Here is a 16,871-nt window from a genome sequence, read left to right as displayed (position 1 = left end):
TTCTTCCTCTATCCTGTTACGTGTTGTCTCAGCCAATCACTGGCTGCAGCTGTGTCCCTACCCACTTAGTGATTGGTTGAGACAACACATCACAGGATCATAGAAGTATCAGGAACAAGCTGAGACCAGGAGCTTTGGAGGGGCAGCTGCAGAGGATCAGGAGAGGTGAGTATAACTTTTTTTTTTTTTGCACCAACCAGGGCCATGTACAAAAATGTATCCCCAGAGGATCCCTTTATATTGCCTCTAAATAAAAAATAAAAAAATATATTTATAAAGATTGTTACATTTTCTTTATTGAAAAATTCTGAAAAAATGGAGAAAAAAAAGTAAAGTGAAAGAAAAGTAATTATGGGGAAGTTGTAGTTTTATTTAATCTCAGGGGGCCCATTGAGGATTACAGTTGTCTGTATGTAGTGAACCGTGATCATTAAACCACACAAGGGTTGGAAGAGGGAACTGGAGAGGTTCTATATCAGTGTTTCCCAACCAGTGTGCCTCCAGCTGCTGCAAAACTACAAATCCCAGCATGCCCGGACAGCCAAAGGCTGTCCGGGCATGCTGGGATATGTAGTTTTGCAACAGCTGGAAGCACCCTGGTTGGGAAAAATTGCTCTATATAGATCACAAAAAGTCTCATTTCACAATGAATTATGAGTTGGTTCTATATCATTAATATATAGATTATTATTATTATTATTAATAATAAAGATGAGCGAACTTACAGTAAATTCGATTCCTCACAAACTTCTCGGCTTGGCAGTTGATGACTTATCCTGCATAAATTAGTTCAGCTTTCAGGTGCTAAAATGTAACTTTTATTAATAAAAATGAATTATTAAAAAATAATAATAATAATGTTAAATGTGCAATTTGCAAAATGTCCACTAGGTGTCAGGACTACACTGTGATTTTAAACTACAGCTCCAGTCAAACTCTCATATAGCTGGTCTAACAACCATGCTACTAATAGACTGGGAGCATTATTAGGGTAAGGCCCCTCCGAGTTACCATTGATATGTTTGTTAGGTGTGAGACTGGAAAATCGCTAGTTAAAATATTATGTTTCCCAGTTCCTTTAACGTTTCGCTGGTTCCCCAGCTTCCTCAGAAAGGACTGATGGCTAATGTTTAGCCACTAGTCATTTCTGAGGAAGCTGGAGAACCAGTGAAACGTTAAAGGAACTGGCTAACATAATATTTTCACTAGCAGTTTTCCAGTCTCACACCTAACAACCATATCAATGCTAACTCGGAGGGGCATTACCCTAATAGTGGTCCCAGTCTATTAGTAGCATGGAAAACATTGGTGTATCCAGCTTCTCAGCAAAAACTCTGTTAAAATTCAAGCTTTAATGAGATCATTTAAAACACTGAGGATCCATGGGTAGAAAAATTCACACCGACGCGTTTCAAGCTTAGATCAAGCTCTTAATCATGGCCGCTATGATTAAGAGCTTGATCTAAGCTCAAAATGTATCGGCATGGATGTTTTTACCCATGGATCCTCCGTGTTTTTAATGATCTCATTAAAGCTTGAATTTTAACAGTTTTTTGCTGAGAAGCTGGATACTCTAATGTTTACCTGTTGATCTATACGGGCAGACGGCCCGTTTCATCTGAGTTCCACCGCTTCAGAATTTGGGCAACTCCTTCATCTATTCTACTTGGTCTGTGTGGTGAGTGAGCTGAGCTTTACTATTCTTTCTCTTTTTATTAGTAACATGGTTGTTAGACCAGTTGTATGAGAGCTTGACTGGAGCTGTGGTTTTAAATCACAGTGTGGTCCTGACACCTAGTGGACATTTTGCAAATTGCAAATTTAACATTAATCTTTATATTTTTTAATGGCATTAATAAAAGTTAAACTTTAGTGGGAAGGACTTAGTTTAGGGTACCCCTTTGGGGGTTTCTCCTAAAGTTGTTGTAATATTAGCTTCTGTATTTGGTTCCCAAATCCCTCTGTTCTGCTGCTCATTCATTCTGACATCCACTGTTCAGGAAGGGGCATGTCCGAGGCAAGCACTGAGCCCTCCCTCACTCACCAAGCATTCAATTCCTCCCTGAGTCTGCTGGGCTGGGTCTCTTCCTCTAATCACTGCAGGCTGCTCTGTAATCCCCTCCTATCTATTTTCATGCTGCAGTCTGATAGGACAGGAGGGAGCACAGAGGAGTAATAGTCCCGCCCTCACTGGATTTTGTCCCTGCCTGTGCTTCAGTTGGGACAAAGATGCTGCTGCAGCCGGACAGGATTATGTTCTGGGTGGTATGGGGACCCCTAGTGGTCTTTTTTGATAAGCCATGATTTCTATAAAACAGGAGATTACATTTTCTTATTAAGTAGATTAGAAAGGTGAAAGTTTTGCCAAAATGTACAACATATAAAAAGTTTCTGATTCTGACAGTGACTAGAGATGAGCGAACTTATAGTAAATTCGATTCGTCACGAACTTCTCGGCTCGGCAGTTGATGACTTATCCTGCGTAAATTAGTTCAGCCTTCAGGTGCTCCGGTGGACTGGAAAAGGTGAATACATTCCTAGGAAAAAGTCTCCTAGGACTGTATCCACCTTTTCCAGCCCACCGGAGCACCGGAAAGCTGAACTAATTTATGCAGAAAAAGTCATCAACTGCCGAACCGAGAAGTTCGTGACGAATCGAATTTACTGTAAGTTCGCTCATCTCTAACAGTGACCATTGAAGGACCTGATGAAGAGAGGAGTGAAGCTCTGGAAACTTGTTGTCCTAAATAAACTGATTATTATCTTACTATAACTGTCTGTCTTGGGTTATTCAGACACTCAGTTACATGGCAAACCAGAATTATGGAATTTCCACTCGTGTCTTCTGCTGTTCCTAAATGCTCCATCGTGGAACTGGTATCGGATACAAGCAGCTCCTGGATAAAAGAAAGACATCTTATACTCAGCTCCTTATACCCTACGTTTTCTCAAACTCCTTACTGGTTTAAGGGTAATAGCAGTACATAGCCTCATCCCTGCTTTTCCTTTTTCTGTATTTAAATGGCCACCTTAAAGGGGTACTTCACTGCCCCAGTGTTTGAAACATTTTCCTCCGAACGCTAGGTGCGGGTTGCGGGGGTCATGACATCATGGCGACGCCCCCTCGTGACGTCTCATCACGCCCCCTCAATGCAAGTCTATGGACTTGCCATAGACTTGCATTGAGGGGTCGTGACGGGACGTCCCGAGGGGCATGACCATGAAGTCCCGACCCCCCCAGCCCGAATGCTGGGGCAGTGGAGTTCCCCTTTTAACAAAGCAGAATAATACGTGAACCTTTGAGTACTGCTTTGCATAGGATCCATCGCAATGGTTGAAATAGGCCGCCCATTATGGTGACCCAGGACAGAGGGGCTTGGTGTTTGTTGCCCCCTCCTTCCTACCCCTAGTGAGTGAACAGTACGGTCTCTCAAAAGCAAAGACCAGCTTGGTCCAGGCTCACTCTCTCCAAGGGCCCCATTAGAGCTGCCCCCCGATTTACCTATTCATACTACATGAAACCCTTCCCTGATATGAGGGGACAGGTTACGGGGGGTCCTTGGGGTAAAGGGATCCAAGCGCTTACTGTAAGGAAGTTGCACATTTCTTGTAAAACATTTCATGGCGGATCATTGTGCACCTGGTGTCGGCCTTTGGGATGGAGTTGAGGCCTGTCGGTAGGTGGCCCCTGTGTATTATAATTATACGGTGTAGTCATATGTTCTGGATATGAGCCAAATAATTACAGGTCGGAAAAGATAATGGTTCCTATAAATGATATAGTGGAAGAGAACAGCGGCCATTATATGCAAATCTGCAATAAAGCTTGAGAGGAAATCTCGGTAGACGACTGACGGGGGAAATCCAAATAATGGCCGCGCTCATCAGCTTCGCCTTAGACTACACACTGCACCAGCCGGTTCTTCGTTATGTTCCATGTATCATTTACTCAAAATTGTCATTTTAATTCCACAGATTCTCATCACTTAAAGGGGTACTCTAGTGATAAACATATATTTTATTTATTTATTTATTTATTTATTTATTTTTTATCCACTTGGGCCAGAAAGTTAAACAGAATTGAAAATGACTTCTATATATATATATATATATATATAAAAAATAAAATAAAATCTTAACCCTTCCAGTACTTATCAGCTGCTGTATGCTCCACAGGAAGTTGTGTGATTCTTTCCAGTCTGACCACAGGGCTCTCTGCTGACCTCTGCTGTCCATTTTAGGAACTGTCCAGATCAGGAGTAAATCCCCATAGCAAACCTCTCCTGCTCTGGACAGTTCCTGACATGGACAGAGGTGTCAGCAGAGAGCACTGTGGTCAGTATATATAGATAGATATAGATATTACGCATGTAGTTGGATATCATTTATTTTCTTTTTAATTAATATTATTTTAACAGAATAAATAATAAAATAGAGAAACCAAGTTAGTTCAGGGGAAGTTGTAGTTTTCTTCGTATAATCTCAGGGGGAAGTTTGGCAGCTGGAAGCCACATTGAGGATTACAGTTGTCTGTATGTAGTGAACCGTGATCATAACACCGCACAAGGGTTGGAAGAGGTTCTATATTAGTGTTTCCCAACCAGGGTGTCTCCAGCTGTTGCAAAACTACAACTCCCAGCATGCCCGGACAGCCAGCGGCTGTCCGGGCATGCTGGGAGTTGTAGTTTTGCAACAGCTGGAGGCACTCTAGTTGGGAAACACTGCTCTATATAGATCACAAAAAGTCTCATTACTACTTTATATTAGTTCTAATAGTCACCACAGTAATAATCAATCTGTCTTTTTTGGCTGATATATATATATATATATATATATATATATATATATATATATATATATATATAATTTTTATAATAATTATTATGAATTAATTAATTAATAATAATGATAATAATATAATTATTGTTGTTACAATTCTTATTTTAACTTTGTTGCAGTTATTTTATATCTTTCTCATTGCCACTTTGATTTTTTCCTATCACCATTATTAGAGTAATTGTTACTGTAGTTGTATTTTATGTTTTTAATATTACTTCTGTTTTTATCATTATCATTCTTATTAGTTGTAGTAGTGTTACCGCTCATAATTATTATTGTTATTATTATTATTATTGTTGTGGTTGTTGTTCTTTGTAAATTGTTGTTACTATTATTATTATATCTATAATCTATAATTTGTATTATATTATTTTTCAGGTTACTATTTTGTATTATTATTATCATTATTATTAGTAGTAGTTTTATTTCCAGTAAAAACAGCAGCAGAATTGTTGTTTTCATTATTATTATTATAATTTGTGCTATATTGTTTTTCATGTTACTATATTGATTGTTATTATTGTAATTATTATTATTGTTATTAGTAGTAGTAGATTTATTTCCAGTATTAATAGCAGCAGCTTTGTTGTTATTATATTGTTTTTCATGTTACTATTTATTGTTATTACTAGTAGTAGAAGTAGAAGTTTTAGTAGCATTAGTAGTAGTAGTAGTAGTTTTATTTCCGGTAATAACAGCAGCAGAATTGTTGTTGTTTTCATTATTATTATTATTTGTATTATATTGTTTTTCATGTTACTATATTTATTGTTATTATTGTAATTATTAGTATTATTATTATTAGTAGTAGTAGTAGTAGATTTATTTCCAGTATTAATAGAAGCAGATTTGTTATTATATTGTTTTTCATGTTACTATTTATTATTATTACTAGTAGTAGTAGTATTAGTAGAAGTTTTAGTAGTAGTAGTAGCAGTAGTATTAGTAGAAGTTTTAGTTGTAGTAGTTGTAGTAGTAGTAGTAGAAGAAGTTATAGTAGTAGTAGCAGTAGTATCAGTAGAAGTTTTAGTTGTAGTAGTAGTAGTAGAAGTTTTAGTAGTAGTAGCAGTAGTATTAGTAGAAGTTTTAGTTGTAGTAGTAGTAGAAGAAGTTATAGTAGAAGTAGCAGTAGTATCAGTAGAAGTTTTAGTTGTAGTAGTAGTAGAAGTTTTAGTAGTAGTAGCAGTAGTATTAGTAGAAGTTTTAGTTGTAGTAGTAGTAGAAGAAGTTATAGTAGCAGTAGTATTAGTAGAAGTTTTAGTTGTAGTAGTAGTAGAAGTTTTAGTAGTAGTAGCAGTAGTATTAGTAGAAGTTTTAGTTGTAGTAGTAGTAGAAGTTTTAGTAGTAGTAGCAGTAGTATTAGTAGAAGTTTTAGTTGTAGTAGTAGTAGAAGGTTTAGTAGTAGTAGCAGTAGTATTAGTAGAAGTATTAGTTGGAGAAGTAGTAGTAGTAGTAGAAGTTTTAGTAGTAGTAGTAGTAGTGGTTGTATTTCCATTAATAAAAGAAAAAGAATTGCTTTTGCTGTTGTTATCATTACAATTGTTTCTATATTTCATGTTATTATTTCTTTCTGTCATCTTATATTCATTATTATTATTATTAGGCTAGGTTCACACTGAGGGATTTCTGGCCAAAGATTCTAAGTGCGCCCATAGATGGCAATGTATTTCGCATGCATTCTGCATAAAGAGTGACCCAAATCCTTCTTTTGGCGGCAGAATTTCAGTGGACATCCGCCACTGAAATTCTCTAGTGGGGACTAAGCAGCGGAATCCGATTGACAGCAAACCAGAATTTCCAAGTGAAATTTTGAAACGCAATTCAGCAGTGAACTCTAATTATTATTATTATTATATAATTTGTTTTATATTGTTTTTGATTTTTACAAATTATTATTCGTAGTAGTTGTAGTATTTTCCAGTAGTAACTGCTACTATTATTATTTTTATATAATTTGTATTATATTGTTTTTTATTTTAGTAATTATTATTAGTGGTAGTAGTTTTAGTAATAGTAGTTGTTCCATTAGTAACAGAAAGCAGAATTGTGGTTATTGTTACAGAGGTTTCTATAACTCATTTTATTTCGCCTTTCTGTGTTCTCTTATATTGCTATTCATTATTATTAAAATTACCATTAATATTATTATTATTATTATTTTATTTGCAGTAGTTCAATGAGTAACATAAGCAGGAGTGGGAAGGAATTGTTACCCCTGGTATGGGGCAATTAGCATCACCCTCCTAAGGGGTTTTTGCCTTCCTCTGGATCAACCCAGTTGGGACTCAATAGGGACATAGGTTGAACTTGATGGACTTTTTTTTATAAACCTAATGAACTATGTTGCTAAGTTACTTTTGTCTTTTCTTGTTGTCTTATATTGCTCTATATGTGGATTACGTAGTTAAACTAATTGTTATGATTTCTTCATTATTAATGAAACACAAAATGCATAGTATTATTGTAACTTTTCAAATAATTGCAAGAATAAAATAGTACATTTAAAAAAAAAAAAAATCAGACTAATAATTACAACAATAATAATTGTGCTCTGTAAGTTTTAGGAAGGGAAACCACAAATAATGTGAAGATAATATACAAGGCAATCTTAAAGTGGTACTCCGGTGAAAAACTTCTTTTTTTTAATTTTTTTAAATCAACTGGTGGCAGAAAGTTAAACAGATTTGTAAGTGACTTCTATTAAAAAAATCTTAATCCTTCCAGTACTTATTAGCTGCTGAATACTACAGAGGAAATGATTTTCTTTTTGGAACACAGAGCTCTCTGCTGACATCACGAGCACAGTGCTCTCTGCTGACACCTCTGTCCATTTAAAGAACTGTCCAGAGTAGGAGAAAATCCCCAGAAAAAACATAAGCTGCTCTGGACAGTTCCTAAAATGGACAGAGATGTCAGCAGAGAGCACTGTGCTCGTGATGTCAGCAGAGAGCTCTGTGTTCCAAAAAGAAAAGAATTTCCTCTGTAGTATTCAGCAGCTAATAAGTACTGGAAGGATTAAGATTTTTTTTAATAGAAGTAATTTACAAATCTGTTTAACTTTCTGACACCAGTTGATTAAAAAAAAAAAAAAAAAAAAGGTTTTCCACCGGAGTACCCCTTTAAGGTTATTTATTGGGTATTGTTCACATGCCATTCTAATAATTGTTTAAATGTATTGTATAAAAAATGTAAAACCTCAACCTTTCGGAAGCCGAACAACTGGCCAAGAACACAAAAAATATTCTGTAATTTATGACTTTTAACCTAAATTGCTTTGTCCGTAGATAATCTATGGAACAATTTAGCTACTAAGTCCAATAAAGATCCGGCTGAGGACGACCTCTTCATGTTAGGGATGGTTTTAGTCAGTGACTGCATCTCATCATGTTCCTCAGAAACATAATAGTCTACTTGTTAATAATATAATTAAAGGGGTATTCCAGCCAAAGGATAGGGGATAAGATGTCTGATGGCGGGGGACTGGAGACGTGACGCTACGCCCCCTCCATTCATGTCTATGGGAGGGGGCGTGGCGGCCGTCATGGTGTGATGTCACAAGGGGGCGTGGCGTGACATCTCCAGTCCCGGAGACACAGAGGTTTCCCAGACTGGAGCAGCAGCCCTGCATAGAATGTGGGTGCTGCACAGAGATCGCGGGGGTCCCCGGGAATAAGATGTCTTTGGCCGGAATACCCTTTTAACCTCTTCATGTAAGGCATCTCATCATGTTCCTCAGAGCTCCTATAACCTGATGGTTCCTCAAACTGTAAATGATAGGGTTCAGCATAGGCGTCACCATAGAGTAGATCATGGAAACAGCCAAGTCCAACCATTGAGAGGAACGATCATTGGGCAAAAGGTACATGAAAATAAGCCCCCCGAAATAGAGGATGACAACCGTGATGTGTGAGGTGCAGGTGGAGAAGGTTTTGCTTCTGCTACTTCTACTTTTCATCTTCATAATGGCCAATAGGATAAAGGTATAGGACGTGAGGATAAAAAGAAGACAACTGACTCCGAACACGGCGGCTGAAAGCGTGGCGAGCATGTCGCTGAGGTGGGTGTCCGAGCAGGAGAGACGTATGAGAGGCTGGACTTCACAATACAGACGGTCCATGACATTGGGCCCACAGAAATAGAGGTTGGAGGTGACCACAGTATTGATGGTTGAGTTTAGAATCCCACTCGACCAGGCAAAGATGGCCAAATACACACACACCATCCTATTTATAATGACTGTGTAACGCAAAGGCCGAATGATTGCCACATAGCGGTCACAAGCCATGGCGGCCAGCAGGATGCACTCAGCAGTGGCACATAATGTAAACAGATAGACTTGGACCATACAACCTGAGAAGGAGATGGCGCCATTTTCTCTTATAATCCCAGACAAGATGTTAGGAATGGTAATGGATGTATAGCAGAGTTCCACAAAGGACAGGTTCGATAGGAAGAAGTACATAGGGGTGTGAAGAGAAACATTCAGTCTGACCACTAGAATAATGAGACTGTTTCCTAAGATAGTCATAAGGAAGACTGTCAAAAAGACTGAGAAGATGAGCGGCTTCCAATGGGAGACGTAGGCGATGGCGAGGAGGGTGAATTCTCTAACATGGGACTGATTGTTAATAGACTTATCATATCCATTGTGGACCATGCTGGGGAGGCAAGGGGGACATGTTAGGGGCAGATTTGTCACCATGTCACTGCTCTGAATTGTATCTACAGTGGTATTTATAATGATCGCTATCCAGTAGAGAACATATGTATCGGCTTATCTGCACCATGGCTGGAATCACCACCAAAGAAAAAAGGCCACATAGTAACCATAGATGCAAAACAAATATTTTTTTTTGTATTCAAAAAGTTTTTATTGAACAAATATGGGAGAACAAACAGCATCCACCGCAAGTAGGGTGGTAATAAATCTCCAACTACAGCACTCGCAGAGTTGACAATCACTGGCGAGATCATATAACAATGGTAATGAAAGAAATCTTATACAGTCTACTGCATTAGTATAGTTGCGGAACTATCAGGAGAAATTACACAGCGGGGCAAAAAAGACAGGATTCAATCCCATAAACCAGCAAATGATTATGAAGGAACCCATTAAAACTAAACAAAACAAATATTATCTTTATTAAATTTACATTACCATACAATGACAAAAATAGGCAATACAGTTATCAGAAACAGAAAAGGTGAGAGGTATACTCAAGGGGGGACATGTATCAAAGATTTTACCCTTGTTTTGTGTGTATTTTTTTGCGCAAAATTTTGCGCAAGCCCTTTGTTTGCGCATTTTTTGGCGCACGTTTTGGTAGAGCATGTCCTCCAGATGTGGCCGAATCAGGGTACCTTGGAGTGACATTGTCAGGATCCGGACTGGTATGCCGGGAGGACACGGGTGGTGGATCCTCTGTGTCAGTGGGGTGATGACGTGGGCCGTACCAGGGGAACGGAGTCTAAGGGGTTACTGGTTTTCACCAGAGCCCGCCGCAAAGCGGGATGGACTTGCAGCGGCAGGTAACCCCCAGGTCATTCCACCCGATAGTGACTCAACCCCGACTGACGGCTGAGATAGGCGCGGTACAAGGGATTAGGCAAGAGCAAGGTCGGACGTAGCAGAAGGTCAGGGCAGGCAGCAAGGGTCGTAGTCAGGGGCAACAGCAGGAGGTCTGGAACACAGGCTTGGGAACACACTAAACGCTTTCACTGGGCACTAAGGCAACAAGATCCGGCAAGGACAGGAAGGGGAAGTGGGTTTTTGTACACAAAGAGCAGGTGGAAGCTAATTAGGAAGATTGGGCCAGGCACCAATTAGCGGTGCGCTGGCCGTTTAAATCTGAGAGCCTCGGCGTGCGCGCGCCCTAGAGAGCAGAGCCGCGCGCACCGGGACCCAGCAGGAGATCGGGACAGGTGAGTGGAATGGGGTGCGATCCGCGAGCCGGCACGTCCTGCTAGGCGGATCGCATCCCCGCCAGGCACAACAGAGCAGTGTCTCCGGTCTGCGCTGCCGACTGGAGCGCTGCAGGGCAGGAGACGCCGCGAGCGCTCCGGAGGAGGAGCCGGAGCGCTCGGCATAACAGACATTTATAATACGCATGGATTTATTAACGTCGTACTTTTCCTTTACACCAAAAAATTTGGCCGCAAGAGCAGTTTTTTTTTGGCGCAAATAGAAGCCATCTTGGACTTAACGGAGCGAGATGCTCTAAATCATCGATTCTATTTTTCAAAGAGTGGATTTAGGAGATTACTATATTTATCCGCAATTTATGAAGCTCATTGCGCTTGATTGATAAATTTAGCGCTTCTGCACATAATTTAGAATTCGGGAAAAAGGGGTAAACTGCTTCTACCATACACAAATAATGATACATGTCCCCCAAGGAGTAAACCACCATATGGTATAGGGAGGACACAATTAGTGTTGAGCAGCATAGGCCATATTCGAATTCGCAATATTTTACGAATATATGGAGGTCTATTCGTCATATATTCGCATATTCGTAATATTCGCGTTATATTTTGCGCATATGCTAAAATTTACATAAACGAAAATTGGCATGCGCAAAAAATTAGCATATGCGAAAATTTACATATGCGAAAATTAACATATGCAAATTTTCCCGTATGCGAAAATTCGGACGCCAGTCTCACACAGTAGTATTAGAGTCTTCTTTAGACCACACAAGCTGGAAGCAGAGAGGGATGATCACTGTGATGTGTACTGTGGAAAAAAAAACAAAAAACAATATTCGTAATTACGAATATATGCTGCTATATTCGCAAATATTTGCGAATATGCGATATTCGCGAATAAAATTCACATCGTGAATATTCGCGAGCAACACTAGACACAATATACCGTATTTTTCGCCCTATAGGACGCACCGGCGTATAAGACGCACCCAATTTATAGGTGCAAAATCTAAAAAAATAAAGATTTTGAACCCAATAGTGGTCTTCAACCTGCGGACCTCCAGATGTTGCAAAACTACAACTCCCAGCATGCCCGGACAGCCGTTGGCTGTCCGGGCATGCTGGGAGTTGTAGTTTTGCAACATCGGGAGGTCCGCAGATTGAAGACCACTGCAGGAGGAGGTAATACTCACGTGTCCCCGCCGCTCCGGACCCGTCACCGCTGCCCTGGATGTCGCTCCATCGCTGTCGCCGTGTCCCCGTCGCTCCGGAACGTCTCTGCTGCCGGCCGGGTATCCTCGCTCTCCGTCGCCGCCATCACGTCGTTATGCACGCCGACGCACGTACGTGACGACGAGGAAGGAGAGCGCCGGCCATACAGGGGATCCCTGAACGGAGAAGACACCGAGGAGGTAGGTAAGGTCCCCCCCGGTGTCCTGTAAGCACTAACCCGGCTATTCAGTTGGGCTGCTCAGGACCGCCGCGGTGAAATCGCTGAACAGCCGGGTTAGTGTCACTTTCCCTTCAGACGCGGCGGTCAGCTTTGATCGCCGCGTCTGAAGGGTTAATACAGGACATCACCGCGATCGGTGATGTCCTGTATTAGCCGCGGGTCCCGGCCGTTGATGGCTGCAGGGACCGCCGCGATAGGGGTGTATTCGCCGTATAAGACGCACCAACTTTTTCCCCCCATAATACAGGAGAACGGCATAAAGCAAGTACAATAGGTATGTAAGATAAACCCAATAAAAAGTATATCAAAGAATTACCAAATGGTCGGATTGTGTAGAGATCTCTCACCTCGTGATCAAGTCAACTGGGCGAAAACGTACGTTTGGGGCCGAGGTGAGAGATCTCTTTACAGGGTACACAATCCGACCATTTGGTAATTCTTTTATATACTTTTTATTGGGTTTATCTTACATACTTATTGTCCTTGCTTTATGCAGTTCTCCTGTATTATATGCACTGCTCCCCTATTTATAGTGTGTCCTCCCTATACCATATGGTGGTTTACTCCTTGCGTATACCGTATTTTTCGCCCTATAGGACGCACCGGTATATAAGACGCACCCAATTTTAAAGGTGCAAAATCTAGAAAAAAAAAGATTCTGCACCCAACAGTGATCTTCAACCTGCCGACCTCCAGATTTTGCAAAACTACAACTCCCAGCATGCCCGGACAGAATAGACCGGTGCTTTTTTAAACTGTGGACCAAGCAAGGTGCCTCCAGCTGTTGCAAAACTACAACTCCCAGCATGCCCAGACAGAATAGACCGGTGCATTTTTAAACTGTGGACCAAGCAAGGTGCCTCCAGCTGTTGCAAAACTACAACTCCCAGCATACCCAGACAGAATAGACCGGTGCTTTTTTAAACTGTGGACCAAGCAAGGTGCCTCCAGCTGTTGCAAAACTACAACTCCCAGCATGCCCGGACAGCCGTTGGCTGTCCGGGCATGCTGGGAGTTGTAGTTTTGCTACATCTGGAGGTCCGCAGCTTGAAGTCCACTGGTATAGGAGGTAGTACTCACCTGTCCCCGCCGCTCCGGACCCGTCACCGCTGCCCTGGATGTCGCTCCATCGCTGTCGCCGCGTCCCCGTGGTGTCCCCGACCCTCCGTACGTCTTCTTCTTCCCCGGGATCCACGCTCTCCGTCGCCGCCATTCCGTCGCTACTCACGCCGCTCCTATTAGATGACGGGACGGCGTGCGCGACGACGAAGGAGAGCGCCGGCCATGCAGGGGATCCCGGCACGGAGCAGACACCGAGGAGGCAGGTAAGGTCCCTCCCGGTGTCCTGTAAGCTGTTCGGGACGCCGCGATTTCACCGCGGCGGTCCCGAACAGCCGGGTTAGTGTCACTTTCCCTTCAGACGCGGCGGTCAGCTTTGATCGCCGCGTCTGAAGGGTTAATACAGGGCATCACCGCGATCGTTGATGTCCTGTATTAGCCGCGGGTCCCGGCCGTTGATGGCCGCAGCGACCGCCGTGATAGGTGTGTATTCGCCGTATAAGACGCACCAACTTTCTCCCCCCCAGTTTTGGCGAAGAAAAAGTGCGTCTTATACGGCGAAAAATACGGTTCCTCTCCCCTTTTCTGTTTCTGATAACCTTAGGTTACTATGTGGCCTTTTTTCTTTGGTGGTGATCTTATGAGGGGGCCACTGGTTACCCTCAATGTAAGCCTTCTTTGTTTATATTTGTTCCTATCAGTGTTTTTTGTTTTTTTACTTATTTGTGGGTTATTAGAACTTTAATTTTGGGCAAACTACTCCAGTTCACGATTGTTTTCAATGTCTGTGATTTTCAAAGAACTCTCTGTAGAGCTTCTAGAAATAATGTACAGAAACGACCGTATCTGCTCCGCTTGTTTGTACCTGGAAGGTTTTGGATGTAAAGTCATTGCTAATCATAGGCCCTGCATGAGCGGATTTCTGTCCTGTATGAGACGCCCTCATCTACAGACTGGTCAGATAGAGAATGACAGGAACTAGTACAATGTTATGGTGCCTACGTACATACCTGAAAGCATCAGTCACAACATCTCCCTCAATGGGACTGAATCCCTCCCTTATATGTACAGGATCTACCTGCGAGGAAACAGCTCCCCGCAGACCACCATGTCCCTGTCGTATACAAATTAAGTACAATTTAGTAACTCTATACATCCCAATATCTCTTCACAGCCATACAGAATATAGCTCTAATATGAACAAGAATATTACTACTATAATACTGACCCCTATGTGATGTTCCCTTGTGGAGGCCTCTTTATGGCGTTGCCCATGTGGTCTCCAGACCAATCTCTGGCTGTTATTGTGTCCAAGACAAAAACAAGATTTATATCTGGAAAGGATAGATCTCCATCCAGACTTAAAGGGAGTACTCCGGTGAAAAACTTTTGTTACGCCGAGCGCTCCGGGTCCCTGCTCCTCCCCGGAGCGCTCGCGGCGTTTTCCTCTCTGCAGCGCCCCGGTCAGACCCGCTGACCGGGAGCGCTGCACTGACTCTGCCGACGGGGATTCGATTCGCATAGCGGGATGCGCCCGCTCGCGGATCGCATCCCAATCCACTTACCTGTCCCGGTCCCCGGCTGTCACGTCCTGGCGCGCGCAGCTCCGCTCTCTAGGGCGCGCGCGCGCGCCAGCTCTCTAAGATTTAAAGGGCCAGTGCACCAGTGATTGGTGCCTGGCCCAATCAGTGTAATTAGCTTCCACCTGCTCCACGCCTTTATAACCCCACTTCCCCTTCCCTGCTTTGCCGGATCTTGTTGCCTTGTGCCAGTGAAAGTGTTTTGTGTATGTCCCAAGCCTGTGTTCCAGACCTTCTGCTGTTGCCCCTGACTACGACCCTTGCTGCCTGCCCTGACCTTCTGCTACGTCCGACCTTGCTCTTGCCTTGTCCTTTTGTACCGCGCCTGTCTCAGCAGTCAGAGAGGTTGAGCCGTTACCGGTGGATACGACCTGGTTGCTACCGCCGCTGCAAGACCATCCCGCTTTGCGGCGGGCTCTGGTGAATACCAGTAGCAACTTAGAACCGCTCCACCGGTACGGTCCACACCAATCCCTCTCTGACACAGAGGATCCACCTCCAGCCTGCCGAATCCTGACAACTTTTTTTTTATTTTTAAAATCAACTGGTGCCAAAAAGATTTGTAAATTACTTCTATTAAAAAATCTTAATCCTTCCAGTACTTATTAGCTGCTGAATACTACAGAGGAAATTCTTTTCTTTTTTGGAACACAGAGCTCTCTGCTGACATCATGACCACAGTGCTCTCTGCTGACATCTCTGTCCATTTTAGGAACTGTCCAGAGCAGCATATGTTTTCTCTGGGGATTTTCTCCTACTCTGGACAGTTCTTAAAATGGACAGAGATGTCAGCAGAGAGCACTGTGGTCATGTCAGCAGAGAGCACTGTGTTCCAAAAAGAAAAGAATTTCTTCTGTAGTATTCAGCAGCTGATGAGTACTGGAAGGGTTAAGATTTCTTTTAATAGAAGTAATTTACAAATCTGTTTAACTTTCTGGCAAGCGTTGATTTAAAAAAAAAAAAAGTTTTCCACCGGAGTACCCCTTTAAAGGAGACATCTTATTCCCTATCCAATAGATAAGATGTCTGATCGCAGGGGTCCCGCCGCTGGGGACCCCACTGTTCTCCCTGTAGCCCCCGGCATTCGTTTAGAGCATCAGGTGCAGTGCTGGAGGCTCTTGATGTCACGGCCATGCCCCACTCGTGATGTCACGCCCCCTCCCATAGATTTGCATTGAGGGGGCGTGGCTGCGACATCACAAGCAGCCGTGACCATGATGTCACAAGCCTCTGCCCCGCATCCCCAGCCATCCAGCACGGAGCAAAATTCGATTGATGCACCGGATGTCTAGGGGCTGCAGCCGAGATCCCGGGGTTCCCCAGCGGCGGGACCCCCGTGATCAGACATATTATCCCCTATCCTTTGGATAATGGATAAGATGTCTAGGGGCGGAGTACTTCTTTAAAGGGGTATTCCAGGTAAAACCTTTTTTATATATATCAACTGGCTCTGGAAAGTTAAACAGATTTGTAAATTACTTCTATTAAAAAATCTTAATCCTTTCTGTCTAACTGCTCAATGATGATGTCACGTCCCGGGAGCTGTGCATGATGGGAGAATATCCCCATAGGAACTGCACAGCTCCCGGGACGTGACATCATCATTGAGCAGTTAGACAGAAAACTTCAGAAGCTAATAACTATTGGAAGGATTAAGATTTTTTTATAGAAGTAATTTACACATCTGTTTAACTTTCCGGAGCCAGTTGATATATAAAAAAAAGTTTTGGCCTGGAATACCCCTTTAATGCTGTCTTGCTCTGAGAGTGGTGGAGTGAGATCAATGGACACCTGTAGCTTGACATCTGGCTCATAGCCCAATGTTGTTCAAGCATCTTTTGACCGTCTTCGATCCGATTGTGTAGAGGGTCACCTCTGTGAACCTCTTGATGTCGATCTAGTTCGTCGTTGGTCTCCTATACACTGGGATACACAATGTTGAACAGTGCTGACATCATGGCCTACACACATAGTGATCTACAGGAGTGGTGCTAAAGTGGTGATAACTGGCA

General features: G+C 42.5%; 1 protein-coding gene across 1 annotated transcript; it reads right to left on the bottom strand.

Annotated features, from left to right (window-relative positions):
- Positions 1–8,545: 8,545 nt before the first annotated feature.
- LOC130291450 (olfactory receptor 5F1-like) lies at positions 8,546–9,496 on the bottom strand. Its single transcript, XM_056540172.1, has one exon. It carries the CDS (start codon positions 9,494–9,496, stop codon positions 8,546–8,548), a length of 951 nt encoding a protein of 316 aa, XP_056396147.1.
- Positions 9,497–16,871: the final 7,375 nt, after the last annotated feature.

This window comes from Hyla sarda, chromosome 9 (assembly GCF_029499605.1).
Source record: "Hyla sarda isolate aHylSar1 chromosome 9, aHylSar1.hap1, whole genome shotgun sequence".
Classification (NCBI taxonomy): Eukaryota; Metazoa; Chordata; class Amphibia; order Anura; family Hylidae; genus Hyla; species Hyla sarda.
The sequence above is the reverse complement of the archived record's forward strand: the minus strand, read 5'-3'. Positions and strand labels throughout refer to the sequence as shown.

Coding starts and splice junctions, on each gene's coding strand:
- LOC130291450 (XM_056540172.1), bottom strand. CDS start 9,496: ATGGTCCACAATGGATATGATAAGTCTATTAACAATCAGTCCCATGTT.